The following is a 26,026-nucleotide window of genomic DNA, read 5'->3' as shown; positions in this document are numbered from 1 at the left end:
CCATCTCACTTCTCCCTTGGGCTAGCAAGGTCCTAGAGAAGTATATAAATGCCCAGCTGGTTCAGTTCCTAGAGAACCACTCTCTGCTACACACATCCCAGACAGGCTTCAGACCGAAGCATGGCACTGAAACCGCCTTATTAGCGGTCACCGAAGAGTCTCGAAGGGTACTGGATCGGGGGGGATCAGTGGCAGTGATCCTCCTTGATCTAAGTGCCGCCTTCGATACGGTCAGCCATACCACCTTGCTGGACCGTCTCTATGACATCGGAGTTTCAGGTGACGCATTAAGGTGGTTTGATTCCTTTCTGTCTGAGAGATCCTTTCAGATCTTCGATGGCGAGACAGTGTCCTCTAGGAAACCTCTTAGCTGCGGAGTACCGCAGGGCTCTTCCCTGAGCCCTGTGTTGTTTAACGTGTACATGAGGCCGCTGGCGGGTGTCGTCGAACCGTACGGCATTAAAATCGTGTCGTACGCCGACGACACTCAGCTAGTGGTTTCGCTGACCACTGGGAACAACAGGCAATCCCCGGTGGATCTGCTAAAATGCTTAGAGGACGTCAAGGGGTGGATGACCAACTCTTCCCTAAAGCTGAACGGAGAAAAAACGGAGCTCATGCTCCTAGGCCCAGCCTCACCAGTGCCTTTCACCTCCTTGTGGCCCCGCACACTGGGCCCCCCCCCCTACCCCCAAGGAGAGTGTTAAAAGCCTAGGAGTGTGGCTGGACAACAAACTGTCCTTCTCCACCCAGGCCACTAAGTTGTCCGCCACATGCTTTGGCCTTCTCAGAATCCTGAGGAAGATCCTCCCGCTTCTGCCTTTAGAGGCCAAAAAGGTGGCGGTACAAGGCCTCATCCAGTCCCGTTTGGACTCAAACAATGCCCTATATGTTGGGGCACCCGAGATGACCCTCCAGAAACTGCAGGTTGTACAAAACTGCGCAGCACGTACCCTGCTGCAGATCCCGCGAACCCAGTCAGCCAGACCTGCTCTGAGGTGTCTCCACTGGCTGCCAGTGAGACAGAGGGTGGCATTTAAGGCGCTATGCATGGCGCATCACGCCTTCTGGAAAACGGGCCCAGCCATTAACAACGACCTTGTTATCCCCTACCACCCAAACAGGAACCTTCGGTCGATGGAAGCTTTCCTTGCTGTTGTTCCCAGAGTGAAGAGAGCCAGGTCTGGCGGAAGGTTGTTCTCTTTGAATACAGCTAAGCTCTGGAATGCCCTCCCCCTCTCACTCCGGTCCAACCCAAACCTGCTTTTATTCCGGAAAAACCTGAAGACACTACTGTTTGCTAAATCCTTTGTGCTCTAAATTCCTCCTTCCCGTCATTTCCGCCTCAACTCAGCGCTTGGACGCCCACGGGCAGCAATCGCGCTCAATAAATATATTTTCATTTCATTCATTTCATTCATTTCTTTGATTATGATGAATTTTTGTATTTAGCCTCCCTTTTTTAACTTCTTGCGGCAAACCCCTGACCACTGTTTACTTATCTGTACATTTTTTCAATATTAATTTGTCTGTTTTATAAATATGGGATTCATGTATAGTTTTATTATTGTATTGATGATGAAATGCACCAGGTATATAATAAAAATATTTTGTTTTTTAAAAAGAGAAGCCCAAAGGAACAGCTGTAAAGCGGCTCAAAGGGAGTGAACATCAAATATGTGAGGACCAATTTAAGAACCAACTGTGACATAACAAAAAGGAGAGAGGTTACAGAAGTTTCAAAAACCCATAAAAAGTGTCGACAAATAATTAAGGCTGATTCGACAACAACAAAAAGGCAGAAAAATAGCCTTAACTGTGCCCACAGTAAAGCCTGGCCAGGCGAGGAACAAAACAACAAAATGTTAGATAACTTTGCCTGAAGGGGTCAAGCTACGTGTACCGCACCAAACCACAAAGTTGTGCCAATGACAGATGTATACTGTCTTAGTTGAGGGGCAACCGACTTCCAAGAGAACATCAAACATTTCTGAAGGAAGGTGGAAGGTGTTCAGCTTTTGCTGTTCAATCTGCAAGCATGTAGTTGGAAATTGCAAAGGGCTGGGTAAGAACCCTGCCCTATTGCTGCAGATCCTTCTCTGACAGGAGTTGTTCCTTCCCTTTGAAGCATCACTCCACAATGCTCTTATGGGGGCTTGGGGGCGTCCTGCCATGGGCAATCCGATGCCTCAGGAGCTCCGGCATCGCCACCGTCCCGCTCTGCACGACCCGGTCTGTCTTTCCTTCACCCCTTCTACTCTAGGCTCTCTTCTGCGGAATGCCTTTCTGTGTTTGCTTGTGGTGTTATTTCCTCCGTCTCGGGAGGCTCGGTGGTTGGATTCATGGGAGCATAATGTCTTTGCTTCTTCCAGCGCTGTCTTGCAGGCGCTTAACACTTTGTGTGTGTTGACCAGGGCTACTTCCAGCCTGTGGGACTCTGTTGAGCCCCTTCTTTCTCATGTCTCCCATGAGGGTGCATGTGCTGATTTGTGGTGCAATGTGTTGGATGGTAGGGAGTTGGCGTGTTTATTCTTCGTGCAGCCTTGGATGTTGCCGATGCTCTCTGCCGTACTATGGCCACCTCTGTGGCTCTCCGTCGCCATGCTTGGCTACGTGATGCAGTTTTTCCTGAAAATATTATAGAGCGTCTGGTTGATCTGCCCTTTGATGGGGTCCTTCTGTTTAAAACTCATGCAGACTCCGCCATCCAGCGTCTTCTTGCGGTCCTCCGTCCTCCCTCTCCTCTGCCTCCTCCTCAGTAGGTTGGTTTGTTGATCCTCTGGGTCTTGGTGGGAGGCGTTATCCCATCTGCTCCTGGAGTCTGGGGTTGGAGTGACCGTTGGGGGTCCCTTGGATGGCCCACTTCTTCGGTTAGCTGCTGGTTCACCCCCCCCCCCCCCCTTTTGTTGGCAAGAGTATACTTTTTGGCTGCTTTCTAAGCCTTCTGTGGTTTCTGCCACAGGTTTATAGTTTTGATCTCTGATGCAGGATTTCTTCCCCAAGAGTGGTTCTCACGCTTTTCTTGGGACGTGTCATACCCCATGTGGGGTTCTGGTAGCTATTGCATAGCTCTGTCTTTCGCTGGGAGGGTGTGGTCTCTCCTTTGCAGGTTCTTGCCTTTCCTGGTGTCATATTCCGCTGGTGCAGTTCTTGATCATTACCTGGGCGTAGCTGACTTTGCTTCAGTTCTGTCTTTCTAGGTATAGACTGACTGACCGACTTGGCATGCCATCTTTGGCGTTGTGCTGCGGTGTTTCACCCTCCTGTCTGCCGTTTCGGCCTGGTCCTCAGTCTAGTGTTCTAGGGGGGGATCATTTTTTGTGTTGACGGCTGGGTCTGTCCAAGGGAGGGTGGAGAGGCCGGTGGACAAGCCGGCCGTGAGCCCCGGAAGGAAGGGTTCGAGAATTTAGGCCGCGGGATGGCGAGGAGCCTTCCCTGGAAGATGCCGTTGAAAAGGCAACAATACGGTGCCCTGTCTCCGGGGAGGAACACACCAACAGATGACAGACCACTAGAGAAGAACGGGGCTCAGGAGATGAATCCAGAACCCGACGCCGGGGCGGCTCCGTGAAGTCCGCCACCGGATCAATTTCGATCGTCGCCGGAGAGGGCACTCGTGGCGCCGGCTCGACGTCTGCCACCACGTGCTCTCCAAGAGATTGGGGTGGGGTCGACGCCGGAATGGCGAAGGAGCCTCGCCGAAAAAGCCCCGGCTTGGCCTCAGACCGAGCAGCCGCTCCAGGTCCCGGCAACCACCCTTGACTCCACCGGAGCCAGGGAGGAAGGCTTCCGGCGCCAAAACGGCGCCGGCGCGACCTCTGGCAAGGCAGCCGCCTGCTCAGAGGACCGAGGGGAACTCTGGGACAAGCCCCGAGTACCGGCGATCTCCTGCGACGCCACAGGGAGCCCCCGTAGGGATTTGCAGCGAGGCAGGGACGCAAGGTGCCAAAGAGAGGAGCCCCGAAGGACTACACCTAGACGATACCACCCTCCTACGGTCCGACGCCAAAACATTCGGCGCTAGAGCTGCCGGCGACTCCGCGGAAGTCCCCGTGCGAGGCAAGGGATATGCGAATGTTTCAGGAGGTGGAGGAAGGGACAAAGAAGCCTGCAGCTCCGTAGCGTAGGCTGTCATTTGGGCCCTAGTCGCACCTGCGCTGGGAAACGGCAGGTAGGAGGGCGACAAGTGGGGGTGCATGTCCCGAAGGAACAAACTGAAGGACCTACCAGCCGGTGAGTCATGCCCTTGGGATTGTGGCGAGATACAGTGTTGTAGATAAACCAGCGGCTTCTTTCTTCCGAGGTAGGGGACAGACACTGGGATGACACCGACCTGGACAAGCGCGTCGACTTCATCCGGCGCTCCTGCGTGATTTAGGCTTAAGGTGCTGGCAGGCGTCGCACTACTCAGAGTCGTGGTGCTCACCGAGGCACCACATGCATTTTGGATGAGGGTCCAGCGCCGACATGGGACGCGCACAGGGGTACATGTCTTGAAACCTGAAGGCATTCGCACACTGTTCCACTACCGCCAAAGCGTGAAAAAGGAGAGAAGGCCTGAAAACAGGCCAGGATACAATCCAGATCCGCGTTACACGCGGAAGAGAGAAAAAACTGACAAAGGCGCGCCGGGGTGGGACTTCTGTATCCTCGTTGACGTCACGGACGCCGATGACGTCAGGGCAGTCACGTAGTGCCATCCCCCCGGCACGCAGGGATGCTGTGGCAGAAAAGTTTTCCGGATCCATTCTCACGCCTGGGGATAATTCTACGTTAAGGAATATGCAGCTAGTAGTCTCTATCAGATATTTTTGATACAAACAAATTGGTCCGAGTACAGTCTTTGTGTGTGTGACATAATTTCTTGCCTGAGTGTGTACAACAAATGCTGAACACTACCCTCTGATAACGCCTTACTGCTCGCCCACACTACCACAAATAGAGAGTAAGGTGCTATCTACTTTTAGCTCTGCCTACTTTTGGCAGACTCTGTGCACACTACACCTTACTTTGGTATAGTATATACAGAGCCAGCTTCCTACAGGTGGCGCTACAGAGAAGGGGCGAGCGCCTGTAAAGAAGCTGTACAGGGGGACTTTCTGGCAAGTCTGAGGGCTCCCAATGGGGCTCAGGTTGCAAAGGGGTCTTGGGGCACAGGGGCACAGACAGTTCGTCTGGACTTGGGCTGAGTGGCATTTGGAGCAGAGTGGTTTGGTCAGCTGAGCTGGGGGCGCACAATGTTCCTCGCGGTCAGAGACAAACAGCTGGAAGGGACCAAATCAAGGCAGCTGGGCCACTCTCAAAGTGGGTCTCAGTAATGCTCACGTCCCTCGACAGCTGCTTGGTTCTCTTACAGTAATAGTCCGGACTGTACTCTCCCTTTGGTTTTAGGTGCAAGGCGTCCGATACCCTGGCGGTTGGTACTGCAGGTCTTGGGTTGGCCTTGGTGTCTTCACACTCGGTAGGGAAACAGATCTGACCTTCCAGAGCACAAGTACCTTCTCCTGGTCATCTGGGGCATTGATCGGGCCGGAGAGCTGCAAGGCAGGGAAAGGACTCTCATTGTTGGTGCATGCGGACTGCAGGGGAGTAGCTACTCTACTCCAAGGAACACTGTAGGCCATTTTCGAAGTTCTGGCACACTACCCAAGTCTTTGGTAGTCCTCCAGCTCGCAGGACGAGTCACTGTCGCAAATGTAGAGAGCGGGCTGGTGACGGGCAGGGTTTTGCACCACAGATCGGCAGCAGCTCACGCCAGCCAGTGACTTTTTTTGTCTTCAGTTGATCTGGTGAATCAAAGTTCTTGGGTTCAGGGGTGCCATATAAATACTCAATATAGGGGAGATATGGGGAGTGACAGGTAGTAGTCAATGGGCTACCTACCTTTAGTTTGTCTATACCCTCTCTATGACCACTTCCTCTGGGAAGTGGGCATACCCGGACTTTGAAATACTAATTCCATCCACAACAAGATAAAGGAATCTAAAAACTACGGACCACATCAGCTGGCCCGACCTAGGGGTGGTGCTTGCTGAATGTGAGCACACCTAATCTTACAAATTATCCTGCCTGTCATGCCGCCAAAAAGTGAGGTCAGGACAGAAGGGTGAGAATCTTCACTATCTGGAGAGGCCTGGGTCGCATAACAAAGGTGGCAGGGCCTTTTAAGCTTCCCGCCCTGGAATGTACAACCTGCATGGAGGAAGTGAGCGCAACTCCACCCAGAGCAGGCTTCGTTCCTGACCTCCAAGGGGGTAGGCTCTCACCTGAGGATGTCAGAAACCAGTCTATGGGGGCTGGCGGGCAGAGACCAGTCAGTCAACACACTAGTAGTTTTAGAGGGAACCTCAAGGTGCTCTCTTGGTGAATTTATTAATAAATCTAGCACTGGCATCAATGACAATTATGCCTTTAAACCACATCGCATAACTGCACCACCCTTCCTGGCAAAATTACAGAGCAGAAATGCAGGAACTACAAAAACAACCCAAACCCGAGCAGTATCTGTTTGCAGCAACTGTTGTTTTTATTATATATTTTTGTGTGTGAAATGCACCCTGGAGTCAAAAATTGATGCAAGGATGCATTTCAGTCTAAAATGTATCACTAAACGAAGGATCTGCATTTTGCTTTTTGTGTAATTTTTTTGTTTTTATTCATGAAATGGATTAATCATACAAAGCAAATTACTTGAAATTCACACACCCCCTAGACCAAAGACCACTGATCACTAGGGTGCCCCCCTTCACCCCACCAAAAAAATCCAGTAACAATGCATTGCTGTCCCCTGTTAGATTTAAGTGGAAAATTGAGTGTGTCAGGACAAAGGACGAAGTGTGGTTAGACAAGCCAACAATGAAGATCTTGAGCAGTATACCACGAGAATGGTGTAGGAAAAGCAGCTTTGAAGCTGGGTCCACTAGGGTTATACATGTCAGTGTTTTGCTCGCATGAGCCACCTGGTGTGGTAGACAAGGAAGAAGCAATATAAGAGCCTCCCTCAGATGGAACCAGAAACCAGCCAGAAATATTGATCATAGCCCACATTTTCTGTACTTGTTGAATGGTGGGCGTTGGGGGGACTTGAACCCCATTTCCAGGCTCGTCCCAATGATGAGAAGCCAGTGTGAGACTCAGGAACGATTTCGGCTCGTTTTGGGCGAAATCCAACAATGATAAGTTCCGCTTTGGAGGTGCTGCATGACTGACTGACAGCTGGAGCCTGCTGTCGGCAGCTAGTCATCAGGGTTAGGGAATATAGTCATTTCAGACCTCTGAAGATGGGCAGCAGCCACCTCCATCACTTTCCTGAACACTCAAGGGGCGCTAGTTAGGCTGAGGTCAACTGAAAATGCTCCTGACCCACCCTGAACTGCAAATAATGCTGGTGGGACTCTAGGACGGATAGATGAAAATGTGTCCTCAAAGTTTAAGGACACCATCCAGTTTCCCGGGTCCAGAGCATATAGGACCTAAGCCAGTATTATTTTGAAATTAAGCTTTCACAAGAAGCTGTTCAGGGCTCTGAGGTTCAGGTTCTTTTTCAGGACTAGGATACAGAAAGAGTTACAACCCCTGACTTTCTTACGGTACCTTCTCTATTGCACACTTGGCGTGCAACAGGCTTACTATAGTAGGATCACCATATTCTGTTGAAATTCATTCCGGTGTGCAAAGCATATTTGATGGAGAGAAGACTTAGAGCATAGACTGTTTGGGGAAACAATGTTTAAGATCCATCTGTAGGATGTGATAGATGGCTAGCCCGGGATGAATCCTACACTTTACTGGTTGGGCATGTACCACTGAGGAGAAACTAAACTACATTTTTGGAGTGGGAGAGGAGTTGAAAAACTGGTATCCCTGCTGGCTCACAAATTGCCTCAAAAGGACTAGTCTGACAGCTGCATTGCTGGTTAGAAAAAGCATTCTCTGTCTTTATGCTAGCATTCTGGTAGACCCCCCCCCAAATTTCAGAAAGTAGTACAGAAATTTTTGACAGGGGTCAACAGCCCCAAAGAGTGAGGTGCAGCTCTGCTATCCTTAAACAATTCCAAAAGAGAGTCTGTTTTCTCTAAGAAGAAGCAAGACCTTTCAAAGGGAACATAAATTAGTGTAGCCGGTACATCGCAGGAGAACCCCAACGGCATATAAGGCAAGTCTGCGAAGGACAACACTGGTTCAGATTTCCCTGCCAGCCTGACACATAGCATGCTTGGCCGTGTCTTGACCATCATGTACTATATGGGCCAAAGAGGCGCTAAAGTCTTCTCCCTGGCCATGTCCCAAAGGATAAGTGTGAATCAAACCAGACAGACAGACTGTTTATAGATTGCAGTGCTAAGCTGGTAAAAGAAAACCAGTTTGCCAAAGGCACCAATCCTTTTGAACTATATTGCTGGAGTATTGGTTGAAAATGAATTAGGGTTCACTTTACTGGTTGAGGCATGCACAATAGGGCTCTCTGGCATGTGATGATTGGTGAGAAAATCAGTGTCACCAGGTTCTGGTGTAGGATGTCTAGCCACCTGTTGGGTATCAGCAACATTCTTTCGACCAGGTAACCATATGAGGGAGGGAGTGAGAGAGCTAACTATATGGCAGTTTGTTAATCTTCGAGAAATAGTCCAGCATCTGGGAACTGCATCGAGATTCAAATCGATACCAGGACTGATTCCATGAAGATGACAGCATCTACTTCCTATAGCAATTTGGATTTTTGTGTGAGTGTAATTGGATAATTGTTGGTTCAGGGGTGAAACCATACTCCAGTAACCACCACAATCCTGGTCTGGGTAAACCACAAACAGTCACTACATTAACCAGTGCTTGACCCTCTGGTAGCTTGGCACCTACGGCTTTACTTGGTGTGCTGAATAAATACTTTACACATTGTCTCTAACAGAAACAAAGTGAAAATACAACCGAAGAAAAATCCAACATCAATTTAGACAAAAAGAGTACAATTTAATGAATCATTCAACATCAAAATTATAACAATCCAATCAGTAGAACCAGAGATAAACAATTTTAAAGATTTCAGGTAAATATAGTGCCTAAACGCACAAAACACCCTCATGGTTATCTGGTTGTGCGAGACTGGGAGACAGTCAAGTTCATGCAGACCACGATGAAGCACTGGCCAGATGCAGGGACTAGGTTAGATCTGCTGAACAAGCTGCTTTTTAAAGTCAAGCGCAAAGAGTTCCGTTCACGGTGGAGGAGGCCACAAGGAGGAAGGAGAGCCTTGCAGAAGATGGTTGTCATTGTAGCACGAAGGTCCCATTGGAAGTTGAGAACTGTTACTGGAATTTCATATTAGAGGTACCACAGGCTGTCGATACAGCAGCACGAAGTGCAGATCTTACGATGCCATTCATAACTGGCGGTCACTGTAGTGTGACGAGTACGGCTCACCGGTGCTTCGCTTTGGTGAATGGCAAGATCTTGGCGTGAAAGGACCCATTTTCAGTAGCGAAGAGACCAAAACTTTAGGATTTGCCCTGTTTTCCACTGAGCATCTCAACTGATGCAACACTAAGGGTCTAGGACATGGGAGGCACCTCTTGGGGATCAGGAACTCTCTCTGGCAGAGGCCAACAGTGCTCAAACAGGTACAGCTGCAGCAGGTCAGTTGGGTATTTGTAGAGAGGCCATTGGAGCGTGTTCTGACTGACCTCCTATTCAGAGCTACAGGGACAGATGACCCTTTGAGCTCCAGCCTGCTATAAAAGCTGCAAGTCCAATCTCCCTTCTCAGAAATTAGGGCAGCAGGACATTTTTCTTCTGTAGTATCCACAGATCCAGGAGCGTACTGAAGAGTGGGTCTGAGGGTCCCATGTTTTACCTGGTGCATACTTTGAAGTGGGAGAAGCCTGTGTGTGTTAACTGAGCCAGCGTCTTAAGTGCATGCATGGGAGGTGACAGGTCCGCTCCCCTCATCCTGCCAACACCCAGATCCTCTATGGTGATGCTGTCTGAGGAATACAGAAAGGGCCAACTCCCAAATACACATGGTAATGTGACCAAGGAAAAGGCAGCAGCACCAAATGGTAAGGACAAGGAAATGCCAACTTTCTAAAAGTGGCATGTTCAGAACTGCGACTTAAAATCCAATTTTACCATTAAAAGGAATTTCAATTTGTTCCTCAGACACTAAACAAGGCTTTCTTACCTGCTCCTAATCAAGAGGTATCACTTATTAAATGAGATTAGATAACCAAGTGTTATCCTATGGGAAAGGTAGGCTTTGCAATAGTGAAAAAAGAATGAGAGCTTTCACTGCTAGGACATGTAAAACTTACAACGCACCCTGCTCTTTGGCATGTTTAGGGCCTTTCCTAGGGGTAACATATGTACCCAAAAGGAAGGTTTAGACCATGCAAAAGGCGTCTTTTTCCAGGTCGAAATGACAGTTTAAAACCTTGCAATGGCAGGTCTGAGACAGATCTAAAAAGGCTGCTTACTGAGTGACACAATAAGTGCTGCAGGCTCACTAGTAGCATTTAATTTACCAGCCCTGGGAGAAAGTAGTGCCAATTTACTAGGGATTTATAAGTGAATTAAATGTGCCAGTTGTGTGTAAGTCAATTCTACCATGTTTCAAGGAGAGCACAAGCACTTCAGCACGGATTAGCAGTGGTAAACTGCACATAGTCTTAAATGCCAACACAACGTGTTCAGAAAACAGGCAGGTGAAGGCAAAAGGTTTGAGAGTGACTCTTCAAAGAGGGCCAAGTCCAACATTGGGAGCATCTCATAGGAGAACATTCCCTGGAACATGATTTTTCTTTGAGAGAGTCTGCTTAAGAGTCAACCAATGGGGCTTAGCCAGTTGTAACTTGGCCTCCTGCTCCCCAATGGTCTTCGGGTACATGGAGGTGCAAAGGTCGCAGGCTGCTATGTAATGTCCTGATCCCACACACCACATTTATTACAGGGGGGTCGAAAGGGGCATATTCTTGGAGCACAGTCCGCAATGCTTAAACCTGGAGGCCCTTTGCATAGACATTTGAAGTAGTTTGTTTCTAAAGCACAGGAATGTGTTGGTAAGACACCAAGAGACAACTGCGGAACAAGTTGACGAGGTGCAGAAACAAATGTATACCAGCTTGCGGTTAGTGCCTAATATACTCCTGTGAAGTAATATACAGTCCTGCTCCACAGCACCACCTGGCGACATTGGGGAGTCATTCTTGTGGATGCATCCTTCAAAATTCCAAAGCCAGAATGGTGCTTGGAAGCCTGTAAGAAACTGACAAACCCCACCAACGATCTGTCCTTAAAAATCACTCGGTGTATAGCACTAGAGCTTAGAATGATCACAACATGTATACATTTCTCCAGGTACACCAAAGACACCAGATTAGAAGAACGCAAGCACTTTGCAGTCCCAGGCCAGAGTTAAGGGACGCCTGCCTAGAAATATCCATATCAAAGTTAAACCCTTCAAGAAGAACAATTACATCTTTCCGCAATTCTCTAAGCAGTCAAGGCTCTTTTCCATGAAACACATGGGAGATTCAGTTCACTAGAGTATGTGCTATACAAGCATCTTGATCATTCAATAAGTTTTTGTCCAGTATTTCTTTTCATTCAGGGACCCACTATATACGTTGTTGCTGTCCCATCATTAGAAATCTTCACTTTCTGGGGGCCTGAAGTACTCATTATTTTGCAGTTCCAGGTTTCTTGTGGTTGAATCTTTTTCAATTGCTGTGCACTGCAGTAGTGGATGGGATAAACAGGCATTTTGGGATCTATTTCAGTTCTCATTGCATAACCATTAGAACTGATCCTTGATCAACAGAACTAACTTTTAACACCCACAGATTTAACATCATGGCCTTTTCCCTCTGTCAGCCGGTCATTCACCTGTTCAATTTTTACCCACTACAGTTATTCAACAAGCAATCGTTGGTACCCTCTGCCAATCTCTGCCTGGTCAGTGATAATCTTAGGGTACTAAAACCGCTACTACAAGGGAATAAACATTCGGAGGTCTGCGTATATGAATTCACATAGCAGGCTGATTTTTATTAGAGTCTGATCTTACCTTGTAATCAGAGAAAAAATCCTTATAACCTCCTTTGAGGATGTAAAGTTCAGGGTAGAACAGGCTTGGGTACTCGTTCCTATCTCTATCTTCCTCTCTCAGAAAACGACACCTTGACAAAATGAAAAGAAAAAAAATAAGGATAACACAATGACCGATCCTTAAACCTCTTTCACAATTTAACAATGCATCCCACAGACGTACCCACAAATCACGCCCCCCCCCCATCATTCAGAAAGAGAAGCTAACCAATTCTCCAACTAATCAACTGAAACCACTCACTGATATGTCCCAAGAGCCAAAATGACATAATTACACTAAACCTAACCATATATACGGCTAACCAATCCCAAAGAACACTCAATCAAGCTAACACCACACTTGCCGCAATCAGCCCAAAAACATTGCAAATAAGCCTCCCCATACGTATTCAGTAACACCATGATATTTCCCCGAAACAGAATAATCCTACCAGGAAAATGACCATGTAAATCTCGGACAAAACTATCCCAATAGTTAATTCCATTCTTTCTCAATGATTGAAACAAAACGCACCATTCTCTCCCTAATTACCAGTTTATTGCCGTGCTTTGCTATTCAGCCCTACCTAACACTCTTCTAAACCGTCCCTTCCACTATACACCCATATTAATTCCATCTCTTCCACTTACAGTACCGCACACATCCAGAAAACCCATTTAACTAGTTTTCCGTTCACCCAACTAGTGTAATCCATTATCTTTCAAACAAAAAAATGAACCCTTACTACTTTTACCAAACTGAACTAATCCATGCACATTCAACCCAGCAAGAAAAGGTCACAATCGTGTTGATAAGTAGACAAACATATGCTCCATGGATCAAACACTTCTATGGGATCAACTAAACTAACTGGGTTTCTATTAACCAAACTACAGAAGCCATAGCTCCTTTACAACAAAAGATGAATCTGGCATTCTGTAATCCCTAATAGTTTAACCTCCTAGTCTTTGAACTCCTATGACCCAAAAAGAGCACATGTGCTACCTCAGACCATGGAGGCTAACCTATGCTCCCCTCCAACTTGTAGTTCCTATATGAGCTTAATCCACAAATATCAAAAGAGTAACCTGAACTCCTTCACCCACAGATTTGTTTGCACTCGTGACCAAACAAAATGAACAAGTTACTTATATTCAGTAACTGTCGGTGGGTCCAGAAAATCTTCAGCAGTACCCATAAGCGCCAGTACGTGTCACTGTGCAACTCTGAGAAAATGTCATTCCTCCCCAGAAGTGATATGTGGAGCCGCATATAATAGTCGCTCAATGTCAGTTGCTTTCTAGGCTGTGTGTGCCCCCAGATGCAGAGTCCATTAGTAGATTTGCTGTGACCAGTATGCAGATCAAGCGTCCAGTCACAGAATCAGGGGAGGATTTGGGACAGTCAGTGAGGAATCTAAAGTTAGAGCATTCACCATAAAGAGCGTTACTGAAGGTTAAGTAGCGTGTTCTTCTGAGGGATACGTCTAACTGCAGATTCCTCACCTTTTGAATGGATACCAAAGCATTACTGGGTCAGTAGTGGGGCTGTAAACTGCCTTAGACCTAAAATTCCAGCAAGCCTAAGCAGGCTAAGAGCCCCACTCAACAGACCTGGATGTCAAGACAGAAGAGCTTCAGAGATATAAAGCAACGCCATGTAGCAGCATAGCAAATATCCATAACCAGCTCTATGTGTGCAAACGCAGTAGTAGCAGCCATGGCCCTGGTGAAATAAGTGTATAAGTTTTATAGGGCTGCTTCTTGACAAGTGTGTAGCAAATGTTGATACAAAGCATGATCCTAGGAGAGACCGTTTTTCTGCACTGCATTGCCCTTTATAGCTCAAGTGAATCCAACAAAGCTGATAGTGCACCAGATGGATTTTTGTATGATCGATGTAAAAGCTGAGAGCTCTCTTAGGATCCAACTAATGTAACCTTTCCTTCTCAGAGGGAAGAGGCGGAGCAAAGAACACAGGGATGGTGACGTTTTGCCAGAAATTAAAAGGAGTCACCAGTTTTGGAAGAAAGGACTCTTGGGTCTTAAGGACCAACTTCTCCTGAAAGAAAGTCATGTATGCCAGTTGGACAGAGGGCTTGCAACTCACTCACTGATCATGCAGATGTTATGGGAAGGAGGAAAACAGTCTTAAAGGTGAGAAGCAGTAATGGACTGTTGCAGAGAGGTTCAAAGGGCATGCACATGAGGAATTTAAGGACTAGATTCGGGTCTCACTGAGGCATAATGAAAGGAGTAAGTAATCTTTATTTGCATGATTACTTAAAACCACTGCACAGTAAAACAGCTGCGTTTAAATCTCTTCCAATTCATAAAACCATGATTTAACTCTGAGGTCATAATATATAAAAGCAACAATATATAAATTATCTATTTTCAAACCTTTAGTCATATACCAGAAATTGCACTTTGCTATATACTTTGATTATATGAACCAGCAATATCCAATTTGTCCATGCTAAAACCTTTAGTTATAAGCCCGCGGTTGTAGTGAATTTTGACTGGAGAAGAGACCAAGGACTTATGTGCAATAAGTGGTGTTTAGCTCTATTCCGGCAGTGCCCATGAGACGAATCAATGAAACAGCGGTTTTAAATTCCCATTAAATTCATAAAACTATCATTTGTCTCTAAAATGAGGCCGTTGTAAGAAAAAAACAGCAATGTGCAAATTATTCATATTAAAAAACCTTGTCCGTGTGGCAGAGATTGCGGTTATATATATATACGATAGGGGAGTTACGATAAAACAACAGTAGGTGCCTGAAATCGCCTTCCCCCTGCATACCTAACAAGCCACTGATGAGGGGATTTACAACCCGAAACGCGTCTGGCTTTTAACTTTGAAAACTTTACCTGTTTGAAGCTTCTGTGCTGACACGCTGTTACCATGAATAAATACGGCTGCAAACGATTTGTTTCCAGATGGCTCTTCCTAAAGTTGGTGCTGCAAATGGCTGGAGATGTAACGGCCTGCCTAGGTCGTGGTAAGAGCCTTCTGCTGAAGAGGCAGGTCCGCGGCGGCACCATTGATGCTACCTTTGACGGAACGGAAATGAGCATACACCTGTGCAGGAAAGTGTACGCTCACAGCTTGGTGGCAACAATTACACTTGGCGCAGATCTTAAGCAAGGTCACCATATATTAAGGACACTGAGGCGGGGAGAACGCGAACCCACTGGGGTTGATTATGGCACGGACTACGTATCCCAGGATGCAGAGTGGCCACGCCCACCCGGGCGGGGAGTTACGATAAAACAACAGTAGGTGCCTGAAATCGCCTTCCCCCTGCATACCTAACAAGCCACTGATGAGGGGATTTACAACCCGAAACGCGTCTGGCTTTTAACTTTGAAAACTTTACCTGTTTGAAGCTTCTGTGCTGACACGCTGTTACCATGAATACATACGGCTGCAAACGATTTGTTTCCGGATGGCTCTTCCTAAAGTTGGTGCTGCAAATGGCTGGGGATGTAACGGCCTGCCTAGGTCGTGGTAAGAGCCTTCTGCTGAAGAGGCAGGTCCGCGGCGGCACCATTGATGCTACCTTTGACGGAACGGAAATGAGCATACACCTGTGCAGGAAAGTGTACGCTCACAGCTTGGTGGCAACAATTACACTTGGCGCAGATCTTAAGCAAGGTCACCATATATTAAGGACACTGAGGCGGGGAGAACGCGAACCCACTGGGGTTGATTATGGCACGGACTACGTATCCCAGGATGCCGAGTGGCCACGCCCACCCGGGTGGGGAGTTACGATAAAACAACAGTAGGTGCCTGAAATCGCCTTCCCCCTGCATACCTAACAAGCCACTGATGAGGGGATTTACAACCCGAAACGCGTCTGGCTTTTAACTTTGAAAACTTTACCTGTTTGAAGCTTCTGTGCTGACACGCTGTTACCATGAATAAATACGGCTGAAAACGATTTGTTTCCGGATGGCTCTTCCTAAAGTTGGTGCTGCAAATGGCTGGAGATTATATATATATATATATACCAACAAATGCAGGTTCCCAATTCGCGGAAGGACCACACTAAATTCAATCACAGCTCACAGTCATTTATTGAAAGTATGCAAGCAAGCCCCTGCGAGGGCACACCATCTCTCTCATATGCCACCAGACGCGTTTCAGAATTAACTTTCTTCAGTGGCGTAGGCAAAAACAGCGCTGCTGCGTATGCACAGTCTTTTGAATACCTGCCCAGGTGGGCGTGGCTAAAGAGCATTCTGGTTCTTGTGGTGCGCAGAAATACTTTCCCAGTGGATGCGCTGTTAAAATAAATAAAACCATCGTCTTGGATGTCACAGCCCCTACAGGGGACTCGCCCCGCTTTGTTACAGTCAATTGGAGCTGGAGTATCAACAGCCTGCCTCGGTTTTCACTCCTTTTAGTTCCATCAACGCCGCACCGGAGTGGTGCACGTCCGGACCCGCTGAAATGCGGTGGGTCAACCTCACGACCGGGGAACGGCCGTTAACTTATTCCAACAAATGAATATGTAAATCCGACCATAATAAAACCTTTAGTCATGTGCCAGCGCTTGTAGATCATTTTACCAGGAGCGGAGACTGAGAATTTGTGTTCGATAAGGCAGCTAAGTGCTGGTGTTTAGCTTTCTTCCTGCTGTGTCCCTTAATCGAACCAGGCGACAATCTAACTGGATATCCCCTCCTTCAAAGCATTCTTTCACTGCCTGTCTGCATGCTCTTATCTTTTTTCCATTCAGGGCAGGTTTTAATAAGATTTTAAGTTCCTTGTCTAATCTTACATATGCACAATAAGTGTAGCACGTCTTATTTTGCCTCACAGCATAAGCTGTGCAGTGTTATTGACTGTGTCCGTTTCCATGGGGGCAGATGCAGCATTGATGGCAAAATGCCCAGCCTCAGATGCAGGTATTTTCCTTCTTTGCTCTAGTAAAGCCTGCACCTAAGGAGGGTTGGGGGAGCATCTAGAGTAGCTCTGTATGACAAACCAGCCATGAGCCCTCTCCTTTAATGCTTTGTCCTCCACAAGGGACATCATTTTAACTGTAATATTTATCAGCTCTTTGATAGACTTTTGTGGGACCCAACAGTATTCGAAGAGTCCTGTAAGGCCAAACAATCTATTGAAGCTTGTAAATAGGACATGGCTGTGCTGTCTTTTTTTCTGATTTACCTCATTCCATAAGTATGCGTTCAATGTCCCTGAATCCGCTACCTTTATTTTGTGCCAGCATTTAACATAGACACCCTTGCGTGCTATTTGTTGCTTTTGTAAATCGAACTCTAATCTTATTTGTGCCGGCGAGATGTACAGCGGTAGGTTAAATATTATTCTCATTGTCCTGGACACCATCTTGTCCAGAATGCCTGCAGCTCTTCCTCTAAGGCACTCACTTCCGTAGGTGATGGTAGTGTGGAATCTCACTCAAATCACCTGTAGTAAAGGGGTGTGGCTTAGGCCGGTTATTTTATGTTTAATGTTTTTTAATGGCACCGCCAAAGCAGTCCCTCTTTCTGTTAAGGATGCATTTTGTTGAAAGAACATGCCTTTACTATCCAATATAACGCCCAAGTATTTCAATTCTTCTATTGTATCAAGTCGGAGACTCTTCAAATCCCAGCGAAACTGGTGTGTCATCTTTTTCTGGTATACTACCATCACTTTGATTTTCTCTAAATTTATACTCCTTCCATTCCTGGCAGAGAAGTTATACGTAGTATTTATCAGATGTTGCAGGCCAATCGATGTACGGCTAATTTGTACGAGGTCGTCGGCATAGAGTAAGTTTGAGAGGATATAGCCTCCCAGATTCGGGGCGTGGTTATTGCAATTATCTAGTTCTGTCAAGAGATCTGACATGAATAAATTGAACAGGGTCGGCCCCAAGACGCAACCCTGCTTCAGCTCCTTAGTTGTTGGTATTCTCCTCGATAGACAGTCGCCGGGGCCCAACTTTATTTGTAACCATGTGTCGGTGTGGAATAAAATTAACAGAGACCGGAGTCTTGGAGAGATTTTCATTTTAGAGAGTTTTGCACAAAGTTTCTTTCTGTCAATGGTATCAAAGACAGATGTGTAATCTATGAAGCAAACAAAAAGCGGTCTATTGATGTATTTGACGGCATCGATAAGAAGTGATAAGGCAAGTAATATATTTGTTGTTGCCCCCATTAAATTTTGGAATCCCGTTTGATTGATCGGAATTGATGCATTTTCGGATGCCCAGTCTATGAGCTCTTCTAGAAAGAGCCCCACAAAATGTTTGCCATAATGGTCTATTAATGCTACAAGCCTGTAACTTTTCGCTTAATCTTTACTGCCTTTCTTATTAATAGGTGAAATAATTTAACCCTTTCAGGAATCTGGTATTCTTTCTATATGTGTGAAGAGTGGCAATTGTACAGCCGCCCAGTAATCCGGATCTTGCTTATATAAAACTGGAGGGGTACCATAGGGGCCCGGCGCACCCTCTGCCTTTTGCGATTCTGTTCGCAATCTGTTTAGTAGAGTTTCTTCTTGCTAATTTTTAGCAGCCTTTATTCCTTTTCAGTGTTCTAATGAAAGGAGTAGGCAGAAACTTAGAGTTGCAAACTGTCAGGAAAGTCCCTTTTTGCAGGATCATCCCTACTTTATTACATTTAGTGCTGGTTTACTGAATCTAAACACTGGGGCAGTGATGTCCAGCACCAAGTGTACATGCTCTAACCCCCAAGGTATATGTGCAATTGGCTAATATGTGATTGGCATATGTGACATAAGTTCCTAGTGTATGCTGCTGTGATTACCCAGGGCCTGTAAGTTAAATGTCACTAGTGGACTGCAGCATTGATTGTGCCACCTCTACAGTGACAAAGCAAAAACTAGACTCTTGGCTTGCCACTGCAGCCTAGCTGTGCAGTTTTACAACCAAGTTATCCCTGAGGTAGGCCCTAAGAGTCCATAAAGAAGGATGCAAGGGAGTTAAAAGGTTGGACATGTGTTCTCAAGTTTAACATGTCCTAGTAGTGAAAAATCATTTTTCACTTGGACAAGGCAGGATTTTCCCGTACAAAGGCACTGGGTTACATTAGAACACCTTTTAATGTAGAACTTGACTTTGGAACGGCTAGACCCACGATTCAGGGACTCAAATTAACAGAAATTTAAAATGTAATCTAATAGTAAAGTCCAATTTTAGATTACTATTTATAAAATGTCAGGTCATATGTGGAACTTCTGGGGAGTTAACTGATCCTATCCCAGTTTCTCGGTGTGTGAGACAAAGGTGTGTTTTATCCCTAAACCTTTTTTTACTTTTTTATAAATTATCTGGTGCAGAAGTCTTCAAACTTTTTGATGCCAAGACCCTTGTAAATTTTTTTAGGAGTAAGGACCCCCTCCTGACAAATATTTCTAGAACCTCGGACTCACTGACAACCATATACGCCCCAAATTCCCACAGCAAATAATTTTTACGGTGGGGAAATATTAAACAGTGTTTAGCAAACCAAAGGTCAGGGAACGTGGGGGCGTGGTGAAAGGTGTAGCTGAAAACAAAAGGCCTCATTTATGAGGAATTGGCGTAGGGCAGCGGCGCAAGTCTTCTTGCTGCACTGCCCTACGCCAATGTGAAAAACTAGGAATGCTCCATATTTATGAAATATGGTGCATTCCTGTCCTTTCCCCTTGCGTTGGTGCTCAAATTAATGCCTAGCACCAACCTATGCAGGATTGGTTTTGTTGCAGGTAGGGGCACCTTCCTTCACAAAAACAATCCAGAGAGGAGTTTTCCTCTTCCTATGAGGGCTGCAGAATGCAGCACACATGGAAAGAGGAAAACCAGGAGAAATTAAAACATTTCTCCTGGTTACGCCTCCACAGGGGAGGTGTCTGTTTTTGGCACTGCCCCAGGTTCACGTGATTTGGTATATATGGGGCAGCATCAAAATCCATGGATGCTGCGTGGGAATGCCTACACAACGTCCATGGAACACCTCCTTGACTCAGAGTAAGGCAACACAGTGACATGCGCTGCTTTGTCTTACTCAATAATTATGAGGCCATGCACAGCCATGGAGGGGGACTTGGCACCGCCTCATATAGGTGTGGTTGAAAAGTTTCCACTGCTGTGACGGTGCAAGCCTCTCATAAATAAGCCCTAAATTATTCTGTACATTTTTTTAGGTCTTTCACTATCCGGTACCTACGTACAACATAATGGGCAGCGTAAATTAAAAAGAAATTTTAAAAAGTTGTTACTCAGTGGGAAATGCACTGTAGTACATTTTGAAACCTCTATTAAGTAATGCACCGCAGAGGTTGGTTTGTAACCAGAGAGCCACAGAATTAAGTTCAAAAAGGAGGGATGAGGGGGAAGTCGGGCGATTATCCACTCAATAGGAATGGGAGGTCCAGCACAGACTAGTGCCCCAGTCAGAACATCAAGGAAGGAGTGTTTGTGCTGTTCCTCATGTAGGTATATTAGAAGTCACTCGGGAGCTTGAAACTACTGTGTCTCAATGAGATCTACAGTTGGAAATCTATTTGTTGGATTTTAATGCCATCACACCCCCTTGCAGGTGTCATGCTTCATCATATGGGCTGCTCCTCGTTGTGTCGGCGGTGCAATAACCAACAGGCTCACCTCAAAGAGGGGCACTTTACCGGAGATCTTTTATCCAACAGCCATAATGTGAAGTGCGGGTATGGGGCCAGAGAAGTGTAGACTTGAAAATTAGTGTAAAATAGGGCTGGGAGTGCCTGAATCTGACTTTTATTCTGGGGGTCTCCTGTACTAATTAAAAGGAGTATAACCGGCACTCATTGGAGTGTAATGTCTCCTATCTGTGTGTCGGTTAGTGAGAAATAGTTGTAACGCTCAACATGTTTCTCGTGTACATGTCTATTGACATGCGATTCTTCAGGACCATAAGGAATGGAACCATCTACACTAAACAATTATATGTTTTGTACATAGGTTCATAAAAAACACAGTGTAATGTCTAGTGTGTCAATGTACCTGCGATAAGCTGTATCTGCCTAATAGTGTCTAGATTCCAGGCATCAACAGTACCCGGCGGTCAACACATCAGGCTTTCCCTCCCATATATCAAGGGGTTTAGTAGCCTTGTGTGCAGTCAAATGACCTACCCACGCCGCCGAGTCCGGACTCGGCGGCGTGGGTAGGTCATTTATAGGAGTGAAAGCCTGATGTGTTAACCGCCGGGTACTGTTGATGCCTGACCAAAGGAAGAACGATTTTGACATGTTGGACTTTGGCAGAGCAGGGTACTGTGAGACTATTTAGGGACTGAACCTGATGTTTTACTGGAGGAGAGCAACCACAAAGGCTGGACCTTCTACCTCTTGAGGTAGCTAGCCTCCTGTTAAGCGCCAGGAACACAAAAGCTACAAGAAGCCTCCAACAAAGAGAAGCCCAGCTGAAAAGTTGTATCTAGATGTGTCCTGGACCTTGCTAGTGTCTTCTAGGAGACAGTTGTAACTCACTAAGTGGTGCCCAGAAGATCCTGGACACTAGGTTGGTGTTAGTGTACTCTCTCCCCCTCACGATTACAAAAGTGGACATTTAGAAACGTATTCTGAATTTTTTCCCTAAAATAACCAAAGGCTTACAGGGGACTGCCGCCATACCACAGCAGCAGTCATATTGGCAGTTGAATTTAAGTTGCTGGCTTGCCTCGATGAAAGCAGCTAGACTTTCAGAAAAGTTTCCAAGTCCTAGGAAAGATTTCATCAGGACCAACGCTGAGAGCACCAAGCCTTCTTTCGGATCAACCCACCGACAAGAAATTCTTCCTGAAAAAAGTTTAAGTCAGAAGGTACAAGCTTTTTACCGGGATGAACCTGGTACCTGGTACCTGTAGCCAACCCACACTCCATCACAATTTTTGATTTTGACTGGAGGAACCAGATACCTGCTGTTGGCACTTAGTACTTTCTGGTGCTAGAAAACAGTTTACAATATTTTTATAAATTGGAGGGGGATTATTGTTGTGTTGGGTTTTAGACGTATTAGCGGTTTTGGTGATGATAAACGCTTTACACTGGTTGCCTGTGAAGGAAGCCTGACTGCTCTGTGCCACAGCTACCTAGGAATGAGCTACGGTTTAAATTAAAGAAATGTAACTGGGCCAGATACAGAATAGTGACATTACTACTTGGGGAGGTCTCCCAAACACCCCAACTAATAATTCACTTCCTCACATAAACCTTTCCAAAAAAGCAACACAACAGGTAATTTCAATAAAGAGGGCTGATCAGGCAACTGCAAAAAGAGCAAACAAATAACCATTAACTGTGCCTAAGGCAAGTCATTACTGGGAGAGGAACACTAAAAGCAACACTTTGGAGAGTTGGGCCTGAAGTGAGTATCGCACCAAACCACAAGTTAGTCCTTCAGTCGCAGGCAAATACAGATTTAGGGAAGGGACACCTTGTTGACAAAAAGACAACTGCGAGAGGAAGGTTGAATACAGTCAACTGACACCACTCAATCTCCAAGCACGGAGGTCAAGATTGAGCAGGATGCAAGAACCCTGCCTTGCTCCTGTGACAGAAGATACTCCCAAAGCCGGAGTCTGATTGGAGGATGAATGTTCATGCCCAGGGCTTCCTGTAATCGCAGTCTCCTGGCCCAATTCATTGCCACTAGGATGACTTGGATCCAGTTGTTCTTGATCTTCACCTCAGGAGAGGTAGCGGCGGAAAGGCGTATACGAGTCCCAAGCTCCACTTTAGGCAGAAAGCATCTCCAACAGACATGGTAGTGGTGTTGTCAATGAACACTTGCACTGACCTCCCTTTGATGGACTGTGGGAAGGCACCAAGCAGATGGCCCACAACTCCGGCAGGTTGATGTGGAGTAAAGCCTCCACCGGAGACCAAATGCCTTTAATCTCCACCTCTTCCAGATGGCCTCTCCAACCCGAAAGCAATGCATCGGTCACCAGTGTTGGCTCAGGGTTGGATAAGGAGAGAAGCCTGTCATTGACCTAATATAGTCCAGCAGCCACCACTGCAAGTCGTTTGCAGTCTCCCCGAAATCTGGACACAGTCAGATATATCAGCCTGATACTGCGACCTGTGGGACTTCACATCCCACTGCATAGCCTGAACATACCACCAGATATGGTCGATCCAGGAGCGAGTCTGCAACATCGGAATCATAGCCCAAATGTCCTGGACTCTCCACTCTAAGTGGAAGGTACGAAACTGGACCATGTCCAGAGGTTTCAGTGAAAGATAATCTGCAAAGCAGTCCGGTGCATCTTCAGCACATAGATAGTGATCTCCAAGGAAGTCAAGAGGTTCACCGCAGTCTGGAGGTGGCATTAATCTGCTGGACAACTTGTAGGACCTACCGGTCCGAAGTGTAGCTTGCCACCCTGGGAGAAAATGAATGGATTCTGCCTCCGACAAGGTGGCTGTATGCCTTGAGTGACATACTTAAGATGTTTTGCGGCTGCAGCATCAGGATGGTTGAGGAATGGGCTACACACTTCCCCTGTTGTCTGAGTACCTCGGCCTCAGCTATAACAAGCACTGGCGTTGCCAATAGGTTTCGCATTTGGAAAGTTGGAGCTATTGGTTTTGTAAATTACATTTTATATTTATATATTGTTATTGACAATGCCAATAACGATATATAAATATAAAATGTCATTTACAAAACCAATAATTGCAGATGTTTGTTGTTTTCATTGGGGATTCATAAAAACAGAGGGATTGCTTTCACCATTTAAAAATGTTTGTAGAATAATTGTTAGCTAGCCAACCATTGCAGTTAAGCTTGACAAATGTTGGCAGTAGCTAATTTAAAATTGCACTATTTTCCCTAGTCAATAAAGAATGTGGTTGGAAGGGCCCATGAACACGTGGAGCTCATTGGAGAACTCGCCAATTATGATGTCACCGCTCTCTGGTTGGAAATCGAATTCTACTGCTGCGTGATGGGTTAAGGACATGAAATGGCTGAAATATTACTGCGTATTTTCCTTCATAACTAATTTTATTTTGGAGTCTTCTGGAGGTAAGTAGGGCTCTAAGTGGGTGAGGAAAACGCTTTTAAAATGTTGTAAGGGAGGGAGATTTTTCGTTTTTCACTGCATTTTGATGGACTGTGTATCTTTTTTCAAACATTGAAAAGAAAGTGAAACCGTTGCTTAGAAGCGCTGCACGGGAATCTGCGTTGGTCCAAATGCCTTTCTGCCCTTTATTGCCATGGTCCCCCCTGCAGAGAGTTCTAATTGGTGCCCAGCAGGCTCTTTTGTGCAGCGGCTGATTGTCACCGGCGCCATGGATTGAAGCCTCCAGCTGTTAGCGCAAGGCGCCCCGACAGACCAGCGGATGGCGCTAGGAATCCTTGCCGGGAGTCCAGTCTCCACCATGAGGTGAAACACCCGAGCACTCGGACATGGAACCGGGTTAAGCAAGCTGTGGGGCGATTCATCTTTTATCTTCCTAAATGGATGCTAGAATTGGAAATGTGTCGAATTGTTGAGATCTATTTGAGTTAGTGATTGGGACTCCAGCCGTGGTTAAGTAGGTTACTCTTTACATTTAAAGAGCACGTTTTGGTTTGCTAAACTCTGACCTCTTTGACAGAGGTGCTCAGTATTGTAAAGGGATTCAGCTCCCTCATATTTCATTTATTGGTGATTTATTCGGCATCGCATGCCACTTGTCTCAGAGTGCCTCCAGAGGAAACGTGAATAGTGTTAGAGAAAAAGAAGTAGAGAAAAAGAAGGAATTCACGATAACCAGCGAGGATACAGTGGAGAACCCACACAGACAGCACCCAGAAGTTGCATTCCAGTACCACTTATCCTGACGAAGGAAGTCATTTCCTCCATCAACCAGTTTCGACGGAGACCGTAAACTTTGTTGCCCCTCGCATCAGGGTCAAGCTGAAAGTTACAGCGCCATGTGCTTATGTCATACTAATAGCGTAAGCATTATGTGTTTAAAACTGAAATTGTACACCAGAAAATGAGGGAGAAGTTGCATTTCATTATTTTGCTTTGTTTACACTGTAAGTGTAATGGTATAGACACTTTACATGTGAAAGCAGGCAATTTCAACAAGCTCCTTTCCTTTTATATTACTAACAAACCACAAAAAGTACAACATGTGTATGATGTGTTTATAAAAGTATTCACCGAGCAGAAAAAGTCTTTGTTGTTGTGATGTTGACATTTTTACGATAAAAAAAGAAAAGTCGGGCTCGTAAAAGCAACATTTCCAGCCATCTTTGCTTGGTTTACTTTGGCTGTTCGGATTGTATCGTGAATGTCGATAATGGTGGCATCATTTAGGAACACACTGATAGTGAAAAACATAATATTTTTATGTAGAGCGTATATTGTGGCCGCAGAACGTACTGCAGGCCTTCCGACTCGACGATTGCAGTGTTGTTTTGATTTTCTAGCTCCATTGGTGAGTAGATTGTGCAAAATTGGGAGGGAGTCCACCGAGAAGAGACAGGAGTGCTTCAGTCAGTACTGGGTTTGTGTTTTCTCGGCATTGCGGAGGCGGGTGACAAGACGCATGGGGCGCAGCAGCCTTTGATGTGCCGGCCGGTAATTAGGCGGGTGACAAGACGCATGGGGAACAGCAGCCTTTGATGTGCTGGCCGGTAATTAGGGGAGGAGAAATGCCGGCCTGAGGTGCGCGTGCTTGTGTGGTCATGTGACCCGCCGTGACTCACATGCACTGTGAGAAAACTGCAGTGGTTTCACGAGTCGATTGAGCACTTGAATTTTCGCCTATTACATTCGCAAGCGAATGATAATAGGCGAAACCTAAAAAGGCTGTGGAGTCTCCTGGACTGATTATATGGTTGGGTGTTGTCAACAATGAAAACCTCTATCACAGCCTCGGAGGGGGCATAAATACTGGTGGAACTGACACACCAGAGCAGGCAGGTCCCAGGAGTGCC

The 26,026-nt window shown here is 46.2% G+C and overlaps 1 protein-coding gene across 2 annotated transcripts in view; it reads right to left on the bottom strand.

Moving 5' to 3' along the window:
* Window positions 1-26,026, bottom strand: part of CDC25C (cell division cycle 25C) — a 291,408-nt gene that overhangs the window by 46,452 nt on the left and 218,930 nt on the right. For both annotated transcript variants that reach the window (XM_078652713.1, XM_078652714.1), the window contains one exon: window positions 12,056-12,167. In XM_078652713.1, the coding sequence (XP_078508839.1) occupies window positions 12,056-12,167 (112 nt within the window). The remainder of the gene's footprint in view (window positions 1-12,055; window positions 12,168-26,026) is intronic.

Source organism: Lissotriton helveticus, chromosome 7 (genome assembly GCF_964261635.1).
Source record: "Lissotriton helveticus chromosome 7, aLisHel1.1, whole genome shotgun sequence".
Classification (NCBI taxonomy): domain Eukaryota; kingdom Metazoa; phylum Chordata; class Amphibia; order Caudata; family Salamandridae; genus Lissotriton; species Lissotriton helveticus.
Note: the sequence above shows the minus strand (reverse complement) of the source record. Positions and strands in the feature narration are given on the sequence as shown.